This window comes from Cibotium barometz, chromosome 13 (assembly GCF_041138505.1).
Source record: "Cibotium barometz isolate CiBa-2024 chromosome 13, ASM4113850v1, whole genome shotgun sequence".
Classification (NCBI taxonomy): Eukaryota; Viridiplantae; Streptophyta; class Polypodiopsida; order Cyatheales; family Cibotiaceae; genus Cibotium; species Cibotium barometz.
In genome coordinates, this window is record NC_141058.1 from 49,629,115 (window position 1) to 49,651,614 (window position 22,500).

The 22,500-nt window shown below is 48.0% G+C and overlaps 1 protein-coding gene across 2 annotated transcripts in view; it reads right to left on the reverse strand.

Annotated features, from left to right (window-relative positions):
- Positions 1-22,500, reverse strand: part of LOC147632778 (fanconi anemia group F protein (FANCF)) — a 98,099-nt gene that overhangs the window by 1,670 nt on the left and 73,929 nt on the right. For both annotated transcript variants that reach the window (XM_086807647.1, XM_086807648.1), the window contains exons 4-7: positions 5,487-5,679; positions 5,216-5,362; positions 2,199-2,302; positions 1,064-1,120 (exon numbers count right to left, since the gene is read on the reverse strand). In XM_086807647.1, coding sequence (XP_086663773.1) covers positions 1,064-1,120; positions 2,199-2,302; positions 5,216-5,362; positions 5,487-5,679 — 501 coding nt within the window. The remainder of the gene's footprint in view (positions 1-1,063; positions 1,121-2,198; positions 2,303-5,215; positions 5,363-5,486; positions 5,680-22,500) is intronic.

The window sequence follows — 22,500 nt, forward strand, 5'->3', positions numbered from 1 at the left end:
CAGCGGTAGAGGAGCGATAATTTGTAACTGGCCGTGAGCAAAGACAACGGTAGCGGGCAGAGGTCGCAGTAGGCAGCAAGGAGCTACACGCGATAGATGGCAGGCAGCTGTTGATGGTTGACAAACGGCATCAGGGCGTAGACAAGCACTTTGACTGATGCAGCCGACTGAGTGAACAGTTGCAGAAACCCTAGAGTGCGCTAACCCGAGGCGGCTAACCCTAACTCTAATACCAATTAAAGGTATTAGGGTTAGCACAGAAGCAGGAGCTATGGGGGATGGAAGATATCCATGCTGAGCATGTGCGCACACACACACACACACAGAAAGAGAGAGAATACTCAAATAGCGAGAGTATATGCACGACTCAATGATGATTCTATTGATATGATTGAAGTTCAGCAAGTACAATGCTTTTTGTAGGCTTGAGAGTAGCCTTATCTTGACACATACACAGGACACATGTCAACACACACACATACACTAATGACATGTGGCTATCTACATACAAGGGGGTGTTCACCTAAGTAGGTGTTCACACACACACATACATAAGGTTAAACACTTAGGATGGTTACACACATTAGATAGACACAGACGTGAAGCTCCGAAATACCCAACAAGACACCCATTCTGCACGATGTAACAGCTCAGAGTGCATCATGCAGAATGGGTGGCAGTACAGTCAGTCATGGTCGTAAGGAGACGCCACATCAGCCAGGTCCAGAATGTACAACACTCTGACCCACACATCAGCCCGTGTGACTGACTTCTCTGAACTGTTGGATGGAATGGCGCTGACACATAACCATCACAAGTTCAGAAAGCAATCTTTGAATCCATTTTTGGAAAGCTAGAAAATGCATGGGATCTCTACTGAAGTCTCAGAATTTTGATGAATACAAACTCTCACCTTTAAGCCTCATTATCCTAGACACAAAACTCTCATTTATAAGCATCCTAGCCCAGAAAAACAAAGCGATGCTTGTTCGTTTGAGAATGACATGCAGAGAGAGTTGCATGGTTGTGAGACAAAATATCAAGGAGAAATCTTGAGGACTACCTTTCTATCTCCATGTGCCTAGATAGTTCTGCAACATAATAGTTGAAAAGAGGTGACCTGAATACATCAAAAGGATGGCATTAGAAAAATAAAACATTTTCAAGGTCATATGGAGCTGTCTCTCTCTCTTTCCGCTAAAATGCAGAGGCCATAACAAAGAATGAGGTAGGGAAGATATCACTTTGGGGCACCATACTAGATCTAGGGTCCCCACGATATACCTTCCATGTACACCCACTGGAGACTCTTTTCCACAACTCTCCAAGCTGCCTACTAGGGTAAGGATAAAGGATGCCATTTCAACTGATCGTCACCAAACATAGCAAGCCCAAAACCAAGCGTTCAGCCACTACTAGGCAAAGATGGGTGGACCCCAAATGCTACTATTTCACAGCCTTGTAAGAGGAAACAGCATGTGGTGTATACAGTCAACACTCACAAGAACTAGGATCTTTCACAACACAGCATAAACTCACATTGCAAGGTAACAGAGATGGAGAAAAATAATGTATATTGATGTGATACAATAGATGGCTAAGCTCCACACCCAAGTGCTCCTCTGAAGGAAGCTTCAATGGCTAGTCTGGAAATACTGAGACAAGAGGTCGTATGCTTATGGAAGCTAGGGTGCAATAGACAATTAAGGCACATAACTAGTGAGAGGATGGGCTGGAGTGTGATTTATGTAAATAGCTTGTGTGAACCGTGTTCGGTCAAAGTGGCTGTTCCCAATCATCGTATGCTAGGTGTAGACTCAGTCGATATAACCATTCCTGCCAAAAATGCTAGTCACACAAGAGCTATGGTCTTTACAACTTCCAAACCCACCCAAAACCATTTGGGTGCCCATTCAGACCCCACAATCTCATGACACGGTTCCCAAGAGCAAAGTTGACCCACCCCATGTGTGCATATGTAAACATGTCTTTACCAGTCCTCTGCACGTTGAATTCATGGAGATTGACTTTTTTATGCTACTCTATAGTACATGTCAATTTTGTCCTTTTCTCCCTCTAATCTTTCATTGTGCAAGCAGAAAGACCAAAAAGCATTAGCCTTATCTTTTTGGTTTTTGATTTTAAGTTCACTTCTACACTTCAAATTATCAGGCTACAAAGAAAGAAGGAAGTCTTACCCCTTTGTAAGAGCAGCTGCAACAAGAATAGGAGGTAGGCTCCACCAAGTCCTTTCTTTCTTCTTCAGTACTTCCCTCAAGTAAGCTTCCACTCTGTCCATCTCCTACAAAATTTCCATGCAGCTCGATCAATAATGTGAACCTCAATAGGCAGCTACTAGCGACGGAATGCAAATTAAGCTAACATGACACTAAACAAGGATGCACAGCACCACCATAAAAAGCAAGCAATTTGTGATCCACTACATGCTCCTCTAAAAAAGCCAAGTCAGCTGACACAATGAGCTTGCTACATGTTTAGACGTGTGAATTAACTTCCTAGAGCAAAGACAGCCATCTACACAAACAAGCACAATTGCTGACACATGCTTTCATCCCCCATTCTTTAAAAAAGGTAGGCAACAGCTGTGAATAATGACTTTTAATGAAGCATTAGTTGAGGAGTTAGCCCGTAAAGATTATAGTTGGGATCCATCTTACTGCCCTCCCTCTTTACGGTCCACCACCACCCCATCCCTTCAGCCTTCCTCTTCTACCTGCCCATTCATTCACCCCTTTTCCATAACTCCCTCGCCCTCTTCCAATGTCCATTCCTTCACCATTAATTTCAAGATCCCGAAGCCTTCACCCTCCCACATCTGCACACCCTCTTCAGCAAAACAGAACTCTCAGAGATGGGCTTAGAAGGTTTGTTGGCCTCCATCTGCCTTCCTGATGTGGATCCTGCCTTGTGTGCCCATCTCAACACTCATTTTCCAGCAGCCCATACCGGTCATCTCACTACTGCCTCCATAACCCAATTGATTGGTCCCCCACACCCCTCTATTCAGAATCATCGTTCCGTCTCCCTCATCATGGGGACGTCAGCAACCGATCTGACCAGTTCTACCATCTCTATGCTGGCCCAATCTTCCTCTTCTCTCAGCCACCGCTCTGCACAAAATATGACATCTTCCATGATTTCTTCCTCCTCCACGAGTTGCCTTCCATACTTCTTCCCCTAACCTCCATTCATGCCACCGAGCCTTTAACTGTCTGTGTTTCTACGGCCCTTTTCCCTATGCTCAGTTCATTTATGAAAATCTATGCCAAAGGTGCCGCCGTTTCCACGCCCAGCACAATAAGCCAGGCATCTCCACATTCTCATGGCCATCTGCCCGCCGCTTCCTCGCTTACCTCTTACAACCCTAGCCTCCTCCCCTGCCAACCATTGTCGTCCCCATGCCCCACCCCCTGGTCCTTCTTCTTCCCCCACTACTCCCAGCGTCCATCAGCGTGTCCAACGGGACCCTCTTCATGTTCTCCGCCAGCTTCCTCAGCCCTCCGTTTCTCTCCCCATTTCCGTCATACCCCCACCTCTCCCATCATATCTGCTGACTCCCATCCAGCCCCCCTCACCTCCCGGCAACCTCTCCCAGTGATTCCCTCCCCCTTCTCACATTCCACCTCGCCACCTTTGAGTTCCTGAACTAGTTCGGGCACCCCACCTTCGGATCCTCCTCCCCTTTTTCCTTCACCAGCAGCTGCTTCTACATCCGATGCCACACTCTCGGACACCCATCCCCTCTGCCACCATCTCCATCCCCATGCCTGCACCTTCTGTGGCAGACAGGGACCCAACAGTCAGCACTCCCTTGGATACCACTACCGCTAAGAGCCCGGGCTCCCCAGAGGTGTACAAGTTTCCGGATTCCCCCTTTTCGTACACTCCGCAGCCACCTGTCTTTATAGAGGATCCACCATTCCGCCGCTTTCCTGACCCACCGGAGCAGCTCAACTTACCCCGCCCGCCATATCATACGTGGCTTGGACAAGATCTCTATGGGCCTCCGCCTTTACTCCACCTATCTCACTAATTACTTCTACCAATTTGTGTGGGCCCGCTCCCAGACTCAGCGTGCCATGACGGATCTCTGCACAGCTTCAGCCACCTTTGAGACACTACGTGCGTGGGTTTCTTCCCTACAAGTGGCACTATCCATTTCAGAGACGACCCTGACCTCCACGTGAGAGGGCCTCCCCAAGCAGGAAGCCGAACTCACAGCACTTTGTGCCTCCTCATCTTAGCAAGACATGGAGCTGGTCACCCTACGAAAGGCATTGAGTCATTGATGTACCAGTCTAAGAAAACCGTGGCTAGAGTCTTCCATTTGGCTTCTGGCAAGTCTGTGTCGACCTACCTTACTGTGACCACTGCAGAGTGTGCACGGTGCAATGAGTAGCCCTGTAACAGAGTAAGTGGTTAATGGAATGAGTTCTGAGTATCGTGCACTTATTCAATGTGTTAGAAGGCTTCTTGTGTTAACCTGCGTGATCTCCTTGATGTGACTCCCGGACATATTGTCCAAAGAGAATCATCCACTCCTTAGTATGCCGGGCAGCCCAACCTGCTGGGTCACAATCCTGCCACCATGAGATAACTTTGCTTGTACTTGGGGAGTTGCAATGTGGGCTTGTGGGTACTAACAACTTGGTGTTGGCAAGGTCCCCATCCCGTTCTCACCTTTTGCCCAAGGAGAGCTGTTGTCAACCCGGTTGAGACGTTTGCATCCCAACTTGTCAAGCAACCCTTTCCAAGACCCTCAACAACGATGTTGGAAAGCATTGGTTAACTAGCAACCTAAGAAAGACCACATTGGCTAGAATTGCCACATCACATTAGGCTTGGCCCTGGGAAGACTTAAAGTCAATAAAGAGGTCATGAGCACCATCATTAAATGCAGTTGTGCCATTGTCATTGTGGTGCACCTTCAACCAACTCTTCCTTACTCTTCTACAACCTTGTGCATTCAGCAACTGGATGCATGCGCGCGTGCCTATGAAGCCCAATTATCGGTTTTTTTTTTTTCTCCGTTTTCAAAACATTCTGAGGTTGCCATACTAGCACTTTATTGGGATGTTTTGACAATTACAGCCTTTAGCCACTGCTAAGAATAGTTAACTGGATGACATCACTTACATTTTCACACAACACAATTGTCTTTGTAAGCGATGGGAGTGAAAAGTTGGCCAATTACCTCTGACTCAACCACTTGAATATTGTGATGTCTTGAATGCCAAAGCCTCAATGATTCCCTTGAGCATGAAATTCTTTCACATGGTTGCAAAAGCTTGCTTATTAGAATGTGCCGTTTATGGCATGACAATTGTAAGCAGCATAGCTCCTGAAAATAGGCACCACGCAAAGCATCTAAAATCTTCAATGTAATCTTAAGAGTGTCATGTGAAACATGGACAATGATAAGCATCCAGGTTTGGAAAGAAAAAACAAAAACAAAATCTACTCACAGCAATCTCAGCTATTTTACTCCCGTCTGCCTGACCTGCAATTCTTTGAAGAGCAGTTCTCCACTGCTTTTCGCTAGGCTTAAACACAACAGTAGCTCCGGAAAGCTTGTACATGGTTTTCTCATCCAAAAGATACGCTAAAGCTCTCTGCCTCCACTGCTGGCAGCAAGGCATATTGTCACTGGCCAGAATTCTGCATCAAGACATCTCTAGATAATTAGCCAAGATAATTTACAAGACATGCACACCCAAAAAAAGGCATTTACTTACAGCATGAATACTCTAAAGGTGGTGAAGAGCATGTGATGCTACATCAATTTATTTACAATTCAACTTGAGAGTTTTCGGATGCCCAAAATATGTGCATATCCATCCGACCACCGAATCTGCAAATGCATTTTCTTCGAGTGCAATGTGGAATCTGATCGTTATCGGGTCTATGATTTAGGGCAAAAAAGATCATGAAGAAAAGGAACATGCTGATTCAAGAGAAGCTGCACCAGATTCCCTCCCCTTCATCAAGATGCAGACAACCTCAACCAAGCAATCACACCCATTAGCTGCCATAATGCACATTGCCACTAGTATGTTGACTCAACAAGGGCAAACAACACAAGCTCCACATGAGGTGGACACAACACTGACAAGCCGTTTTTGGGAACCAAAAAGGAATCTACACTTCTACTAGCTCCCAGTTACTTCCTCAAGTGATCGACTCTATCACCATTGTCCCAGGTAGAGCTAATTGGGTGTTTTATTGGTTGGGGATATTCACGTTGGCCTTCCCAACATCTATGCCCTAAACAGGGCCAAGGACCACCCTAACTTTGGATTCATGTGAGATAGGGTCTCCTCCAAGCTGGTGCATGTGCAACGATTTCAACATGATCAAGTCCCCAAGGACCGCCAAGGAGGCAGCATGGACTCCACAATCTTGGGGAGGGAGCGGGATCTTTACCATCAGGAAAAAAGGATGCCTAGAACCTCCCGGAGTTCAGCCATACCCCCAACAGCCTCCACTTCTCCAAATCGGACCGTTGTGATCATATCCCAACCTTGCCCAACTACACTGCTTCTATCTTAATGAGTGGGCCTATGATCATAGAGATTCTATTGACATCTGAGCAAGAAACACCTTCTTCGACAATGCCCCTGTTCTCCTACACCTCAGAGATCCTTGGCAGCAAGACAAACAATAGACGGTGACTCTTGGACTGTCTCATCCAAGACACCAAGGTATGCCACCACATGGAGAGATCTAGAAGTCCTTCACCTACCCCCAGGATCTCCCGCCAATTCGTTAGACAAGAGACAATATTAGATCAGCTCCTCTCTTCGCATCGAAGCCTAGGAAGAGCCTCTAGTCCTTTTAGGAGTAGAGAGGAGCCTCTACCCCAATCTAGCCCCATCGTAGCCACTCCAAGAGAAAAACCCAAGTAATGGATTGAAGCCCAAATGAAGGCCACCAGCACCTCTTTGGAGGCATTGGAAGTTCTAGGATAGGGTATCGCTATCATGCATGGACCTCTTTTTGAACACGAGTCCAAGATAGGAAATAGATGATTTCTTCACGGCCTCCAACCCCCAACACCACAAGGATGGAGTCCACCGTCACCATGGGCCAAATGGGAAGGTGGAGTAGGATCCTACTCACAACCCCACCCTTGCCTCGAATTTCTATAAATCCCTTCACACTAGAGCCAGAGACCTCCCACCCCCCAAAAGAGCCATGCACACAAGCAGGTTTGGCAACTCACCAAAGCCATTGTTCCCCCAACTTTGAGCCCTTTTTTTAATAAAACCATTGCTCTTGGAAATCTGTCACCCCAATCACCCATGAAGACACTAGCAAGGCTAACAAGCTAGATAACACTAAAAGAACCACTTAATCAACACAATTACGAACAGAGTGCAAGACCAATCCGCCAGTTATTTTGACACTTGAGGAGAGGACACGGGAGACCAGCTTGCAGTTGAGGATCCCAGAGAGGGTTCTTACAGATCCTAGTCTTGCTGAGGACATTGAGAGGATATGGCATGATAGTCAGAGCTCTGACCAGGATGCAGCAGGCCAGTGTGCCCAGGGACTCATCGAGCTTAGCTCTTTTCTGCACGTAGCAGCCTTGACACGGCTGGGAGAGACTCGCGAGCGGGAGCATCGGCCGAGACGTAGCCTTGCTTCGCTTCAGCACCTCCAGGAGCAGCAGCCTGCATGTGAGTGGGTGGCGTCCCAGCTGAGCCAGGCACGCCAGGAGGTTAGAGAGGCAGAGGAGCAGAGACATGAGTTTTACTATCGTCGCCAGGCCTCTCAGTGGGGATAGAGTGACTGGGGAGTTTTTTGAGATTACTGGACCCCGCCATGCTTGAGCAGGAGTCCGCCAGCTTGGGAGGTCGGACGGATCGGTAGCTACTAAGCCCGAGGAGATCAGAGCCATTGCCACTGAGTTCTATAGAGACCTGCTTTCAGCGGAGCCAGCCACTGAGGCTCAGGATGCTTGCAGACAGACTGTGTGGACCCATGTGCCTCTAGAGGAGGGTCACAGATCGTATGCGTACAGTTCTGGGAGGGCCTCTTTCAGAGGTTGAGCTTGCTGAGGCCTTGAGGGTCCTTCCGCGTCTTAGTTGCCCAGGAGAGGACGGGTTGACGCCTGCCTTTTTTATGCGCTATTGGGACCTTTTGGGGCCAGGCCTCCGCAGGGGCTTCCAGTATGTTTTGGGCACTGGGGTGATGCCACAAAGCTTTTCAGAGGGCTTGATCTTTCTTATCCCCAAGAGGGAGGGAGTATCAGATGATATTCGGCATTGGAGACCTATTACGATCCTCAATACTGTCTACAAGGTCTTAGCAAAGGCCTTGAGTTTGAGAATCCAGCCCTTCCTGGGGGAGTTGATTCATGCTACCCAGACAGGATTCGTCAAGGAGCGTAGCATCCTTGACAACATCTTCACCTTCTGGGAGGCGACGGCCCGAGCTAGATTTCTTGGTGAGGACTTGATCGTGATGCTTCTCGATTTTGAGAAGGCATACGATAGAGTCGATTGGGGATTCTTAGAGGGCACTATGCTTTGCCTGGGCTTTGAGCCAGGTTGGATTCGAGGGTGGCGGCTCTGTATTCCACAGCTCGGAGCCAGGTGCTGATTGCAGGAGGACGGGGGCCGAGTTTTGAGCTGACCAGATCAGTCTGTCAGGGGTGTCCTCTCGCCCCGTTTCTTTTTCTCTTCTTTGCTGAGGCTATGAGCATGTATCTGACGGCAGAGGAGGTTGGTTTGAGAGGACTCCAGCTCCCAGTCCGGGGGGAGGACCTGCTCGATGCTAAGTTTGCTGATGACACGGGCTTATTTTTGCATAGCCAAGAGGCCAATCTTCATCGGGCAGAGCAGTCGCTTCTGGTTTTTAGTGCAGCTTCGGGAGCATTGATCAATTGGTGCAAGACAGTGGCCTTTTGGATCAGTAGCGCTCCCACTCCAGCATGGAGCCCAGACCCGGGATTTAGATGGATTCCTCCTGGCACAGCAGTGCGATATTTGGGATGCCAGATTGGACTAGATTTGTCACCTGAGCAGCAGATCGCCCCGCTTCTTCTGAGCATTCGGAAGAAAGCTTTTGTATTGGAGTATAGCTCGGCTATCCTTGGCGGGGAGGGTAGTGGTGGCAAATCAGGTGCTTTTAGCGACCATGTGGTATATTACGTTCTGCTGGATCTTCTCGGGCTCTTGCATCAGCCAGGTACAGAGGCTGATCGGGAACTTTCTTTGGTCTGGGCGGGATGGTCAGCCAGCCCGGGCAAAGGTTGCTTGGGCAGTCATTACACTTCCGCTGGCCCAGGGAGGCTTGGGCATTATAGATCCAGTTGATCAGAGTAGAGCCTTATTGGGGAAGCTTATTGTTCGGGGGCTGCTTCCAGGCGCTGAGCCTTGGAAAGAGCTTCTTTTGCAGCGGCTGCATGCTCGGGCTCCCCCAGCAGGGGGCACTTGGGCACCAGAGATACGATGGATCTTCATAGAGATGAGGAGGACAGGCCTCAGTAGAGGATGGGAGGACAGATTTGCCTTGAGCATCCTAAGAGCTTGGGAGTTGTTGAGACCGGGACTCTCTCAGAGACCTCCTGCTTGTGTTGAGGAGCGGGCCAGACAGCCGCTCATCTGGAGCCCAGCGGTTCGTACAGAGCAGGGTCATATGCTGGGTTCTCGGCCTCGTCTAGCCAAGGGACCACTGGCGGCAGGCCCAGCACGTAGTGTTGGAGATTGGCAGGCCTTCTGCAGCCTCCCAGAGGAGATCCAGGTGGAGAGGCTGAGTCACTTCAGAGGGGGGTTGATTATGAGGGATGACATTCAGGAGGCACTCACAGAGGAGTGGTTCACGCCTCTCAAGCTAGTGGCCCCACGGTGGATGGGAGCCTTTACACAGATGGAGATCTTGATTGCTGTCCAAGCTTGTACTGAGGATGGCAGATGCCTCTACTATGAGATCCAGGATGAGAGCAGACTTCAGAGAGTAGAGGTGGAGTTGCCTTTGGTTGCAGAGTGCATCTTTCAGAGGATACGGGTAGTGGCCGCCGCTTCTCGGAAGTGGCATATTGACCCAGACCCTGCAGATGTGCTCCCTGATTGGCGCATATGGGCATATGCAGCGCGCCCCTTGGCCCGGCTCCAGTGGGACCCTGGTGAGTACGAGTGGCATGATCCTTATGCATCCCCTGATGCCACGGAGATCACCTTTTTCCAGTATACTGTTCGGTTGGGGCGACATATTTTGACGACGAGGAGGATGGTCTCTCTAGCTGCATCGGGGCACTGGCGGCTACAGGGACTCTCACAGGAGTTCCTAGAGGATTTTTGGACCCGGCTCTGGGCTAGTCGACAGGCACGCAGGATCTCGACTTTCCAGTGGTGGAGAGAGAGAAGAGAATGTAGACGACATAGTATTGGGTCCCAAATACCCACTGAATGCCCCCCCCTGCCACCCCCCCTGCAAGTAAGAGTATTTGCTTATGTTACTTCTTTCGAGAACTTCTGTACAATGCTTGAAAACAAAAGTTATGACTGCCCATCACAAGGACGAGGAAGACTGTATGTCAGCTAAGAATCTACCAATCCAAGGGCACTGTAGAAGACTCTTCTGGGCCACTTATGCAAGTCCAAGATAGTTGTAGGACTGCCCATATGCTGGCTGAATGTTGAAGAGGGGCTTCAAGATTTGCCTAGAGAGAATGAAGACTTAATTCAGCTTTGATGCTTGATTAACGCTTGATGATTGATGCTGAATACTAGGCCACTGCTTATATATGATTATATGCTGCTGGTCGGCCAAATACAGCCTGTCAGCCTGTTCTATATGGACAATAAAATTACAATCTTGGCATTAAATGCTGGTGCTTCACTTTATGTAGCATAAACTGATATTGTCCAACATTTTATGCTGGCCGACTGCCTAATCATACCTGACTGCTGCTGTAGATGCTCTTAAGGCTGGCCGATTGGAGTATGGCTGCTCCCTATTGCTGTCGGTTGGCCCTAGGTGCTGTCCAGGGCTGTAAATAGCTCTTAAACACACTGCTGAATGGTGTTGTAGCCATGGGCTGGCCTTTGGTTGGCCCATAGGCATGCAACATGCTTGCTAATGCTTCTGATGCAAGACCTATGCTATGGCTAACTGCTACATGCACTTATCTGACGGGGTTCTCCAAGTGGGTTAAGAGGATTGACTGCAAACTAACCTCTATGGCTCGGAGACTGTCTGATTCTTCGACCAGAACCATGCTTCTATCTGTGGAGGAGAAGTTGTTCTAGCTCTATGACTTTTGCCTCGTCGATCATATCTGGTTGCTGTTCTTCTGATACATCCTGCAATGTTGGACCTACATATGGCTTCAACCAAGAAACATGAAAGACATTGTCCAACTTTCCGGCAACTTTAATGTCAAAGAGACATCACTTAACTTTCGAATGACTGGAAAAGGGCCGAAACTATAGAATGAAAGCTTGGGACAACGCTTGCCCACTTGCTTCAGCCATTGCTTCATGATCGAGAGATATACCCAATCCCTTGTTGCAATAAGCAATGTAAAATGGGTGACAGAAAATCTTGGGCTTGAGTATGTGAACGCACCATAGACGTATAAGATATTGTGGTAAGGTAAGAATGCCACATATGATATTGTATGGTGTGTGAATGGTGAGAGCCACATAAAAGAATGTGGAAAAGGAGTTGCCACATGGATGATGATGTGTAAAGTGGGATAAGGCTAGAAGGCATATATCATTGTATGGATCATTGTGAATGCAATAGAGCTATTATTGAGTGTGCAATCTCTCTCTCTCTAGTCATGGAATTTCTTGTGTGATTTAATCCACCTTAATTCTTATGCTTAATCTTGTGTCTATCACTATGATCAATCCCATATTAGAACTGTTAACATGGTATCAGAGCTAGGATGGGCTCTTGGTCATGGTGAATACTTATGTATAGTTTCTTGGTTATGTGATCATTTGATTAAGCATTATTTTCATTCTATTATTTAAAAAATTAGCACACTCATTGTCATTAGTATTGCATTTGGAGAGAGATTATGTTGGTGATTGGAGAGAGTCTTGAAGCTGCCATCATGGAAGCCGAAAATGAAGATTTCAACAACATGAAGAGAGTCTTGAAGCTGCCCAAGCAAATGGGAGTTTTGCAACATGGAGAGCCTGCTCATCATCAAAGATGTTGAAATAAGGATTTTCAGCAAGTACAAAGCTATGGAGTCTTCGATGTCAACAAGGAAGCTGCCAAGAAGATTACCAAAAAGAAGGTATTTTGTGATTATTTGCCTCATTAATTTTTGGTTTGAGCATGAGAGATTGCTCATGAGAAGGGTTGCTATTTGATGGGATATTTGGATCCCATGGATCTTTACTTGAGGGCAAAGAGTACTTGCGGGCAAAGAGTGTATGTGATGCATTCTTGCCAAATTGGTGGAAAGAAGAATATGGGCTCAAGATGGAGTCCATGGTGTTATGTATCAAAGAAGGATACATGTGGAGATGCTCATGAAAGATAGGCATGCTTGGGTGAAAGCTCTTGTAGATTTCACCATCGGGGTTCTTTTTTTTTTTCCAAAAAGGAGACTTCTATTAAGTATGAAAAAATTTTACAAAATGGAGATTTCACACCAAGAAAGGTGGAGATCTCAACCAATCAGGAGCCTTGTGCTGCCAATAGGGTCCCGAATGAGAGGACGTGAAAAAGATACCAATGTCCCACTCTCTCATAAACTGGCCGCGCTTCCTCTCCGCAGCCCTCAAAGATCCCTGGATTCTGGCCCAGGTAGCCATGATGGTGTGAATAATATCACTCCAAATCCTGCAAAGACACTGAGAAACAAGAACGGCAGTACCCTCAATAGCCTCGGTGCATCTAGCCTTCCAGATATTCTAGGCTGAGATGCTAGCAATAATCTCCCAAGAACTGTCTAACCTCTGTGCCGGAGGGACAAAGTGTGAAAGTGGCAAATCCTGAAGACAACACTGCCGAGCAACTCCTTGCCTAACCATAATGGCCAAGCTCCTGTCAGTCCCCTCGAATCTCAGCTATGCCCAGACTGTGTCAACCAAATAATAGAACCAAAAGAAATGATAGCATCCCTCTTTATCCTACCAAAGAGGTGTGCAATCGCAGACCAAACCCTCTGTGCTTCCTTGCATTCCCATAAACAATGGTAAACTGACTCCGAAACTCCTGCACATCTAGGGCATGCTGGGCAAGCACCAGTAATAACTGACCTCCACTGATTGGTGGCCAGACCACCATGAAGAGAAACCCAGATAAAGGAGGAAATCTGTGGCTTCCTATAAGAATGCCACAATCTCCGCCAAAAAACCCTCTGAATGTCAGTCGAAATGTCGTAAGATTCCCAATGGGGTCTAAGAGTAGGGACACTCTGAATGTGTCCCAAGATAAGATGTCTGGCATTCCGCACCGTATAACTGAAAAAAGGCATGCTTTTCAAGGGGTTACAAGCATCCTTCCACCCCCACTCACCGGGGTCCCAATGCAAATGTCTGATAGGGCAGCCACCATACAACCAAAGGCTAACACTCTCTGTGATCATCCCTGGGTTGGGGGGGGGGGGGGGGGGGGGTTGGGTTTCAACAAAGACGTGCTTCCCTAACCTGCCAACAACTCTGACTGGACGAATCTGGGGGCCCTCAATAAGGTCCTGCACGTCACCTCTCCAGCTGCCATCCATCCTGTACAAAAAAAAAGACCGGTACATAATGCTCCCTAGGCAAGGGGAGACCCATAACCTGAAGAGGAACACCTGTCCCAGAAAAAACCCCAAACCAAAAATGATGACGGTCTTCCAAGAAAGATCCAGTAATCCAATGGTTGGGAATGGCTGCGTCAATCTGTGCAATCCTCCGACTAAACCCTCTCAAATGCTGCGTGAGATCCAATCTCTGTACCTCGGTGAGGCTCTGAAACCTCTTCCAAGCCAACGCTGTGGGGCAAAGCGTCTCCCATCCAGCCCGTGCCCCAAGAGACCTACCATGCACATCTAAGATCAAATCATTCCACAGAATGGGCTGCCGGTTAACTTCCTCCGCTGAACGCGGGGGGATGTGCACCAAAAAACTCCTCAGGCAATCCCAGGCCCGTAGGAGGGACCTAAACAGGATGAAGGGGAGCGGTGAACTGCATCCGAGAAAATAAAGCGTGAGCTGAGAGTCCAATCACCTCCGCGAACAGGGACACACTTCATGATCTACTGCATGAGAAAGTCCTTCCACGGCTCAGAGCCTGGAAGAAAGCCCCTAACAACCAGCTTACACAGCAAAGCCTTACATTGCACCTCAGGGTCAATGATATTCAATCCCCCTTCTTGCTTAGGCCTGATAATGGTTTCCCAAGCAACTCTAGCCCTAGTGTGTGCATTTCCATCAAGCCCTGACCAAAGAAAGTTCCGAATAAGGCGACGAAGCTGTCCAATGCAGCCCTTATGAAAAATCTAGCACAAAGCGATAAACCAAGTCGTGGCTAGCAAAACTTGGTTAACCACCAAAGCTCTAGAGGCCAAGTCGAGCTTCCTCCTACTCCAGTGATGAAGTTTGCTTTTAATGCTTAAGAGCACTGGAGCAAACTGTTGTGCAGGGGAGATGTCAACACCCACCTGACAACCAAGGTATCTAGCAGAGCATCCTCTCTCAATCCAAGTAAAACCAACATCTGTACCCCAATCTGCAAGAGGAGAATCACTGATCCAAAAACCAACTGACTTATGCCAATTGATAGTAGCTCCTGCTGCCAAACAAAAGGCTTCCAAGGCTGTCCGGAAAGCACATAAACAAGCATGTAAAGCCTCAAGGAACAACGCTGTGTCATCTGCTAACTCAGTGTCCAATAACTCTTCCTCCGTACATAAAGGCAGCCTAAGACCCACAACACCAGGGGCAGCCCGAAGAAACCTGCTCATAGCCTCAGCTACAATGAGGTACAGTAAAGGGGCGAGGGGACAGCCCTGCCTCACTCAACGGGAAATCTGAAAATGCTCACCACGCCCCCCACAGGCTAAAACAGTGCTATGAGCCTCCCTGTATAGGCAAGACACACCTCTGATCTAGTTTTGGGAAAACCCCATGTGTGCCATAGTGCCCTCCAAAAAACCCCAATCCACTCTGTCATAAGCTTTTTCAAAATCAAGCAAAAGAATGGCAAGAGGCTGCTGACTAGCCTTTGCCCACTCGACAGCTTCCCAGAAAGAAAAGATGTTATCAAATATACTCCTTCCTTGGAGGAACCCATTCTGGGTATCATGGATAGTCCTTTGGAGAATCGGCTGCAACCTTATACTCAAGGCTTTAACTAAGATTTTATATACAGAACCAAGGAGGGTGATGGGCCTCCATTGCTTGATGTCAGTCTTGTCCCCACTCTTGGGGATAAGGTGAATCAGTCCCTCCATGAGGTATGGAGACATCATACCCGACACCCACATTTCCTGAAGGGCAACAGCTGAATATCCTGCATATCACCCCCTCCAAGTAGAGAGGACTCCACAAGATCATCCTGATCTGAAATATCATCTCTCTGCAAAGATGCATCAGCTAACACATCCCTCTGACCAGAAACATCATCTAATTGTACGTGATCCAAGGAAGCCTTCCCATCAATCGCACTAGAGGGGCGGGCATGAGAGACAACACGCCACACCTAGCAGATTGAAGGATGCGAAGGAACCAAGGGAGGTGGCGCCTGAGAGGCACGCTTACGAGGCCTCCTGCAACCTCGAGCCCGAGGACAATCTCGAGCAAAGTGACCTGTTGGTGACAAACCCCGCACTGATCGGGTTTACTTGCAATCTCTTTACGTTGCTTCAAAGGGCCACGAGGGCCCGGAGGCAAAACATAGTCCTCAAAGAGCTCAATGTCATGGGCAAGAACCATGACCCTGGGGACAGCATCCGCCGAGGCAGTGACCACCTGGGCAGAAGATGTCGGCAAGGCGTGAAGGGGGGGCACTTGAAGAACAAGCCCAAAGGCAAACCCGATGGCCTCTAACATAGGCCAATATGCGCGCGGAAGACCTGGAAATCTGAGAGTAATCGGGAAACGGTTCCGGTCTTCCTCAACAGGGTCAAAATAGCTGGACTAGGGAAGAAAGAATATCTTCCTCGGCCCAATGGCAAAGGGCTGCCCTTCAAAACCTCTGAGGCTGCGTCCTCAGAGTCAAAATCCACTTGGAAGAAACCTCTTCCAAGCAACCTGACATCTCGAAAGTGTAGAGCGAGGTCGGAGGGCAGAGCCGCCAGGACCCACCAATCCCCAGCCTAGAGACGGGACGGGTGAGATCCAAAGATTCTCGCAATGAGGGTCATTTTGGAGTCTTTCTCTATTTCGGCGTAATGGACCGCGAGCTCGGCTTCGGAGAAAACAACGGTTCGCCCGGCCGAGGGAGAATGATTAGCCATGATACTAATCGAAGAAAAAGGCCGACTTGAACCCAGATGATGAGCAATCCGAACCAAGGGGAAGAGGAAGGCGACGAGGCGGAGGAAAAGAAAGGAGGGAGGAAAAATGAACAGCAAAAAAGGGAAGAAAGAGGGAGAGGCTGGACACAAAGAGGGGCGGGGGAGGGGCAGCACAGCAGCGCCGCGCTGAGGGAAGAGGCGGAGGAAGGAGGGGAGGCGATTAGAGGCAAAATGGGCGGGCAAAGGCAAGGAGGGGAGGCGGAGGAGGAAGGGGGGCGAAGCAGCAGGCAGCGATGGAGGAAGAGGGGCGCAGCGATGGAGGAGAGAGGGGCGCAGCGATGGAAGAAGGAAGCGATAGGAAGGAAACGAGGAAGAAGGAGGGGGCAGCGATGAGGGAAGGAAGCGAAGGCAGAGAGAAAGGGAACGAGAGATAGGAAGGGAACGAGTCAGGAAGCGATGGAGGAAGAGGGGCACAGCAAAGGAGGAATGAGGGGCGCAGCGAAGGAGGAAGGAAGCGATTCAGGTTCGGGGAGCTCACCGGCCGTGCGCAGTTGATGATGCACCACGGGGTTCTTGCAAGAAACCCATGAAGAAGCACCCTTGAATGGTGGTATGCAAGAAGGATGCATATGCATTTTCAAGCTCAATAGTGGGAGCTTGTGCTATAGCCATGCAAATGGCCGTGGAATCCTCATTAGGTGGAGGTTGGGAAGAAAAAAAAAATAGTAGCAACAAATAAGGCAGCTTGCAAATTTAGCTGCATGAAGACGGCAGCTTGTGAATTGAAATTGCAATGGAAGCTCAGCACAACAAAGAAGCAGCAAAAAGAAGGAAAACTGGGCAGATTTGGCAGAGGTATGAAGGTAGCCTTGTGATAGAGCATAGCAGTGAAGGAAAGAAGAGCTGCACAAGACGAGAGATGCAGTAAGAGAAGAACTGCATCAGCGTGCAGATAGCTGCAGACTTGCGCAAAAAGAGGAGGAAAGACTTGTGCAAAAAAAGGAGGAAAGGCGACTGCTGTGGCGACCTCGGGTGATGTGTTTAAAGCTCTCAATGAGATTTGGCTATAACATAGCAAACCTCTAGTGCAGTGAACAGCAGGCAAGCAGCAAATAACTGGGGCGGAGAAGATAAGCTCAAAGATGCTTTGGAGAAGCTGGAAGAAGCAGCGCAAGAACCAGCCAGGCAGTATCACAGCAGGCAGACGCCTTAAAGAGTGAATGGTTTCCTAATGATGGAAACTGTGTGCTAGTCAGCAACAATAGCAATGCTGAGTTTAAGCTGCTAGAACTCAAGCCTCCATTACCATTAGTTTTATAGAGCATACACATCAGCAGCATAAGGTCGGTTGGCTCGGCCAGAAGGTCGCCATGAAACCTGCAAAAATGAACCAGCAGGTGCAAAGATGAACACGCGGCGTTGTCTCCATAAGATGTGCTCGGGCCTCGAGGATAAGGATAAGCCCTATTTTTTTTGTGGTGTAAAAAGACCCCATATAAGAGGTTGTTCACATGCCTTACAAACAGAAGTGAAATCCTTTGAAAAATCCCCTGTGAATAGGTTGTTCACACACAGGGTTCTTTGCCCGGCTACGGCCAAGATGAGTTGTATTTTACTTTTTTTCTCTCCAGTGCCTTGAAATTGCGAACAAATATTGGCTTATAAAAATAAAGCCGTGGAATTATTTTGACCACTTGGATTTTGTGGGTACCCTCTTGTATTCTTTCTCACCCAGATTTATGAGGGTCCCTTGAGTCCACGGGTACTCAAAATGGTTTGTAATGTGGTGTGCATTGAGTTGTGCACACATAGGCGTCGCACTTCATGGGTTAGTTCCCACCCGAACATTTATGTTCAAATTGGACTCAATGGTTCCGCCGTGAGCAAGTGAGCTCAAAATGGACTTCGTCTCTAGGTTGGCTAGGCACATGCACACACATTTGTTGAACACTCCAATTTGCATTGAGGGGGAGTGTTGAGATTGGCAATCCCAAATTGTTGGGGGTGAGAGGTGAGTGGTCTAGTTGATTGGAGAGATTATGAACAGGGGTGTTGAAATGTGCAATGTAAAATGTGAGAGAATCTTGGGCTTGAGTATGTAAACGGACCCTAGAGGTGCAAGATATTGTGGTAAGATAAGAATGCCACATATGATATTATATGGTGTGTGAATGGTGTGAGCCACATAAAAGAATATGGAAAAGGAGTTGCCACATGGAATAAGGCTAGAAGGCCAATATCATTGTATGGTTCATTGTGAATGCAATAGAGCTATTGTTGAGTGTGCAATCTCTCTCTCTAGTCATGGAGGTTCTTGTGTGGTTTAATCCACCTTAATTCTTATGCTTAAATCTTGTGTCTATCACCATGATCAATGCCATATTAGGATTGTTAACATCCCCTTCCTTAAAATTGACATCGCTCCTAGATTTGTTGGCTTGCCGGATATAAGCTTCCTGAGCTTTGGCAAGGTGCTCCTTAATTGACTCAATGGTTTTTTAAAATATTTCAGTAGTCTTGTTGGCCTCTAGGGATGGTGATACATGTCTCGTGAAAAGAGATGAGAACGGGCGATCAAATGCTACCTCATACGGCGTCCGACCAATACTAGATGAGTGAGTATCATTCAGGATTGCATGTACAACGAAAGATATTGTTCCCATTTGGACTGCTAGTCATGGCAATATGATTTAAGAACGTCAAAGGCCAATTGATTATATATCTCTGTTTGGCCATCTGTCTATGGATGGAATGCATTGGACAACTGCAACTTAGTCCCAAAGTTGTCAAACAACACTCTTCAAAAATGGGACATAAACTTTGGATCTTTGTCTGATGTGATTGTCTGTGGCAAACCACCAATGGGGTACCAAAACCTAATGAACAAGCGAGCTATGTCCTCGGTTGTGGCTGTCTGCTTGCATGGAATGAGCATGCAGAACTTACTGAATATGTCCACAATAGTCATGCATTGTGTTTCTAGATCTAGATGATGGAGAAAGAGGGCTTATGAAGTCCATACTGATGTCATGAAAGGTCCCTCTAGAATAGGCAAAGGCTGAAATAACCCTACCTAATTCGTATGTGGAATTTTCACTTTTTGACATATCTGGCATGTTTGGACGTGTTGATAGACATCCGTCGCATTTTGGGCCAGTAAAATGGCCGCTCAACTTCTCCAATGTATTGTTGATACCTCGATGACCTCCGACAAGAGAATCATGGGCATCATGGAGAAGTACTTCTTTGAGTACACATAGGCGGTTCTTGTAAAACAACCAACCGTCATGTACACTGTAGTGGCTTGGTTCGGAGCTGAGGGCCAACTGATACTAAGTTCCGAATTCTTCTGAATCCGCATGATGTGCCTTCATGCTTTCTAAGTCCTTTCCTTGAATTTCCAGCACAGTGGACTTCTGCAAAGTTTGAATTGTGCCTTTACGACTTAGAGCATCGACAACAAGGTTATTCTTACAAGGGACGTTGTCACGTGCACACATGATTATCTTGAAGCATTGGAGCTCACATGGTGTGCACGAGTAGGAGACTGTGCAGAGTGTGTCAGTGACTCAAAGTGAGTGTGTGTGTGAGTAAAAGTGCAAGAATGATTGGCACAAGTACTTCTTTGATTGATATGAAATGAGAGTACAAGGGCCTTTTTATAGGCTCGGTTGAGCCTTACCTTTGACTAAATTAAGGGCGTAAATCAAAGGGGATAATATCTACCTAAAAGTTGTTGCTGATGTCACCAATTGGCCGACCATTTGGTCCATCTCCAGTTTTTGCGTCTCGTTCACTTGAGGCCAGGCCGGTGTCTCATGTGAAGAGGCCAGTATTTTGCTGACATGGACGGGAGCCAGACTGGTGCCACCCGTGTGTTAGCAGGATGGTGTCGTATGGACGGGAGCCAGACTGGTGCCACCCGTGTATGACCTGGACTGTGTTCGACCCATGGGATTGTCACGCCATGGAAGAGCCAGTATTCGTGCCGTGTTTTGCCTATGGGACTGTCACTCCATAGAGATACTCGTGCCTGGAACTCTGTCTTACCTATGGGACTGTCACTCCATAGGAAGACCAGGTTTTTATGTTTTACGTCGTCCCATTTTTGTGCCAACATATATTTTGTACTTGTTCCATGAACGGGAGATATGTCCATGATACTACTTGCACATGCACTCATGTTCTGCATGTTGAAACTGTTTTCGCATGACTTGTATTTTTGTGTTTGCCTGCTTGACGTGTTACTTACTGCGCGGGGACGCGTGCCAGTGAGTCGTGAAGTCTGCTCTGTCTTCTGACGAGTTTTAGTGCATGTGAACAGGTGGTAAGTATATTGCACATGTTATTTTAATATTTCCTATTCTAACCTTTTGTTTTATAAGGTCACTTGTTCACACTCACTTAAAAGTGGGCACCCACTTCGGGGTCAAGGTGGGGAGCCCCACTTAAGTGTGTGTGGGAGTGGGCATGGTCACCTACCACACCCCTTTGGAACTGGCCACCCACATGCAAGCATGGGGGGGCCAGCCAAATCACTATTTGTTTTCTCCCTCTCCAACCTTAATAAAAGAAGCCCCACGATCACCCTTGGGGACATGATTTTGGTGCGCCTCCATCACCTTCCGTTTGGTTGCGCTCCATTACTTGCTGACGGCTGAGCAAAATTCAAAGGCGGCTGTGCTCTGCCGGCGCATGCTCTTGATTGGCGCTTCCTTCTCCATCGTTGCTGGCGACTCCACAGGCTACATGTGGCTGCGCTAGTCCTTCAACGGGCTGTACTCTCTGCACTGTAGGCTGTTCGACTGTATGCTGCGCAGGCTGCTGTGTATCCTCCTCCAACCGGCGGCTGTACTCTCTGCACTGCAGGCTGTGTACTCTCTCTCTTCCAAGCGGCTGCAAACTCCACGTGCTGCGCCTGTCCTTCAGTAAGGCTGCCCACCATCTACTAGCGACTGCAAACTTCACTTGTTGCGCCTGTTTTCCAGCCAGCAAAACCCTACCCTCAAGCGACTGTGCTTGTGCTCCATCAGGCCATCTTCTCTCCACGCTGCAGCCAGGCATCTCCTCCCTTGCAAGTGGGTGCTCCTCCTTTCACAGCAAGCGGCTGTGGCCTTTGCGGTTGTACTAGTCTTGGTGGCTGCGCTAAGTTCTCTAAGAAGCGGCTGTGCCATCTCAACAAGGTTGCACGTCTTCTCCACTGGCGACTACAAGAGGACTTCACATCTCCTGGGTGGCTACACTTTCTACACGAACACCTCGGGTATTGGATTTCCCTCTGCCATCCACAAGTGAGTGAATTTTCAGATTTAAATAAAGTACTTTGTGTTAAATCTGATAAGGGATTCATTCCCCTCGGTAACACCCGTTCGGTGCCGGGTAGTCCAAGCTCTATTGGAAAACCTCGGTCCAAAGGTGCTGAGATCGGGGAGCCAGGCGTTAGTACGAGAGCGCCTGTTTGTGCGTGGTCTCGGAACACCAGTGAGGCGCTCTCCGCGGAGTCCAGTGAAAGCACAGGACCGTAGAGACTGGACCACGCTAGTGGTCGTTCTGCTAGAGCATCTACTTCAAACGTCGACTTCGAACCTATTTGTTTGGTACTGTATTCATATGTACATAGACATCATCTGGTTCTTGGAAGCCATGGAGCATTGTATTTGTTAAATACTCCCAATAAATATATCATATATTGAGGGGGGGTCGGCCCGTTCCGGCCCCAGTGCTGGTGTGCATCTTTCTATTTCATTTCATTTCAATTTCAAGTTGAATTAAGTTGTCCATTTCAAATTGTGGTTTTAAAGTTGTTCTATTACGCGTGTGGGTGTCCAACAGAGTCTTCCCACTTGACGGAATCAGTTTCATTGGTATCAGAGCACGGTTGTTTCCCTGTCTGTGCATGGTGCATAAACCTCCATTTCGGGTCCACCACAGTCTGTATTAGTGGGTCCCACAATCTAAAAAGCCTCTGCAAGACCAAGAACAAAACCTGGTCTTCGAGGGTCGCACCATATCAAGTGCACTATGGCTCCTGAAGATGGCCAAAGCCTGATGTTTTTTTCGGAAAA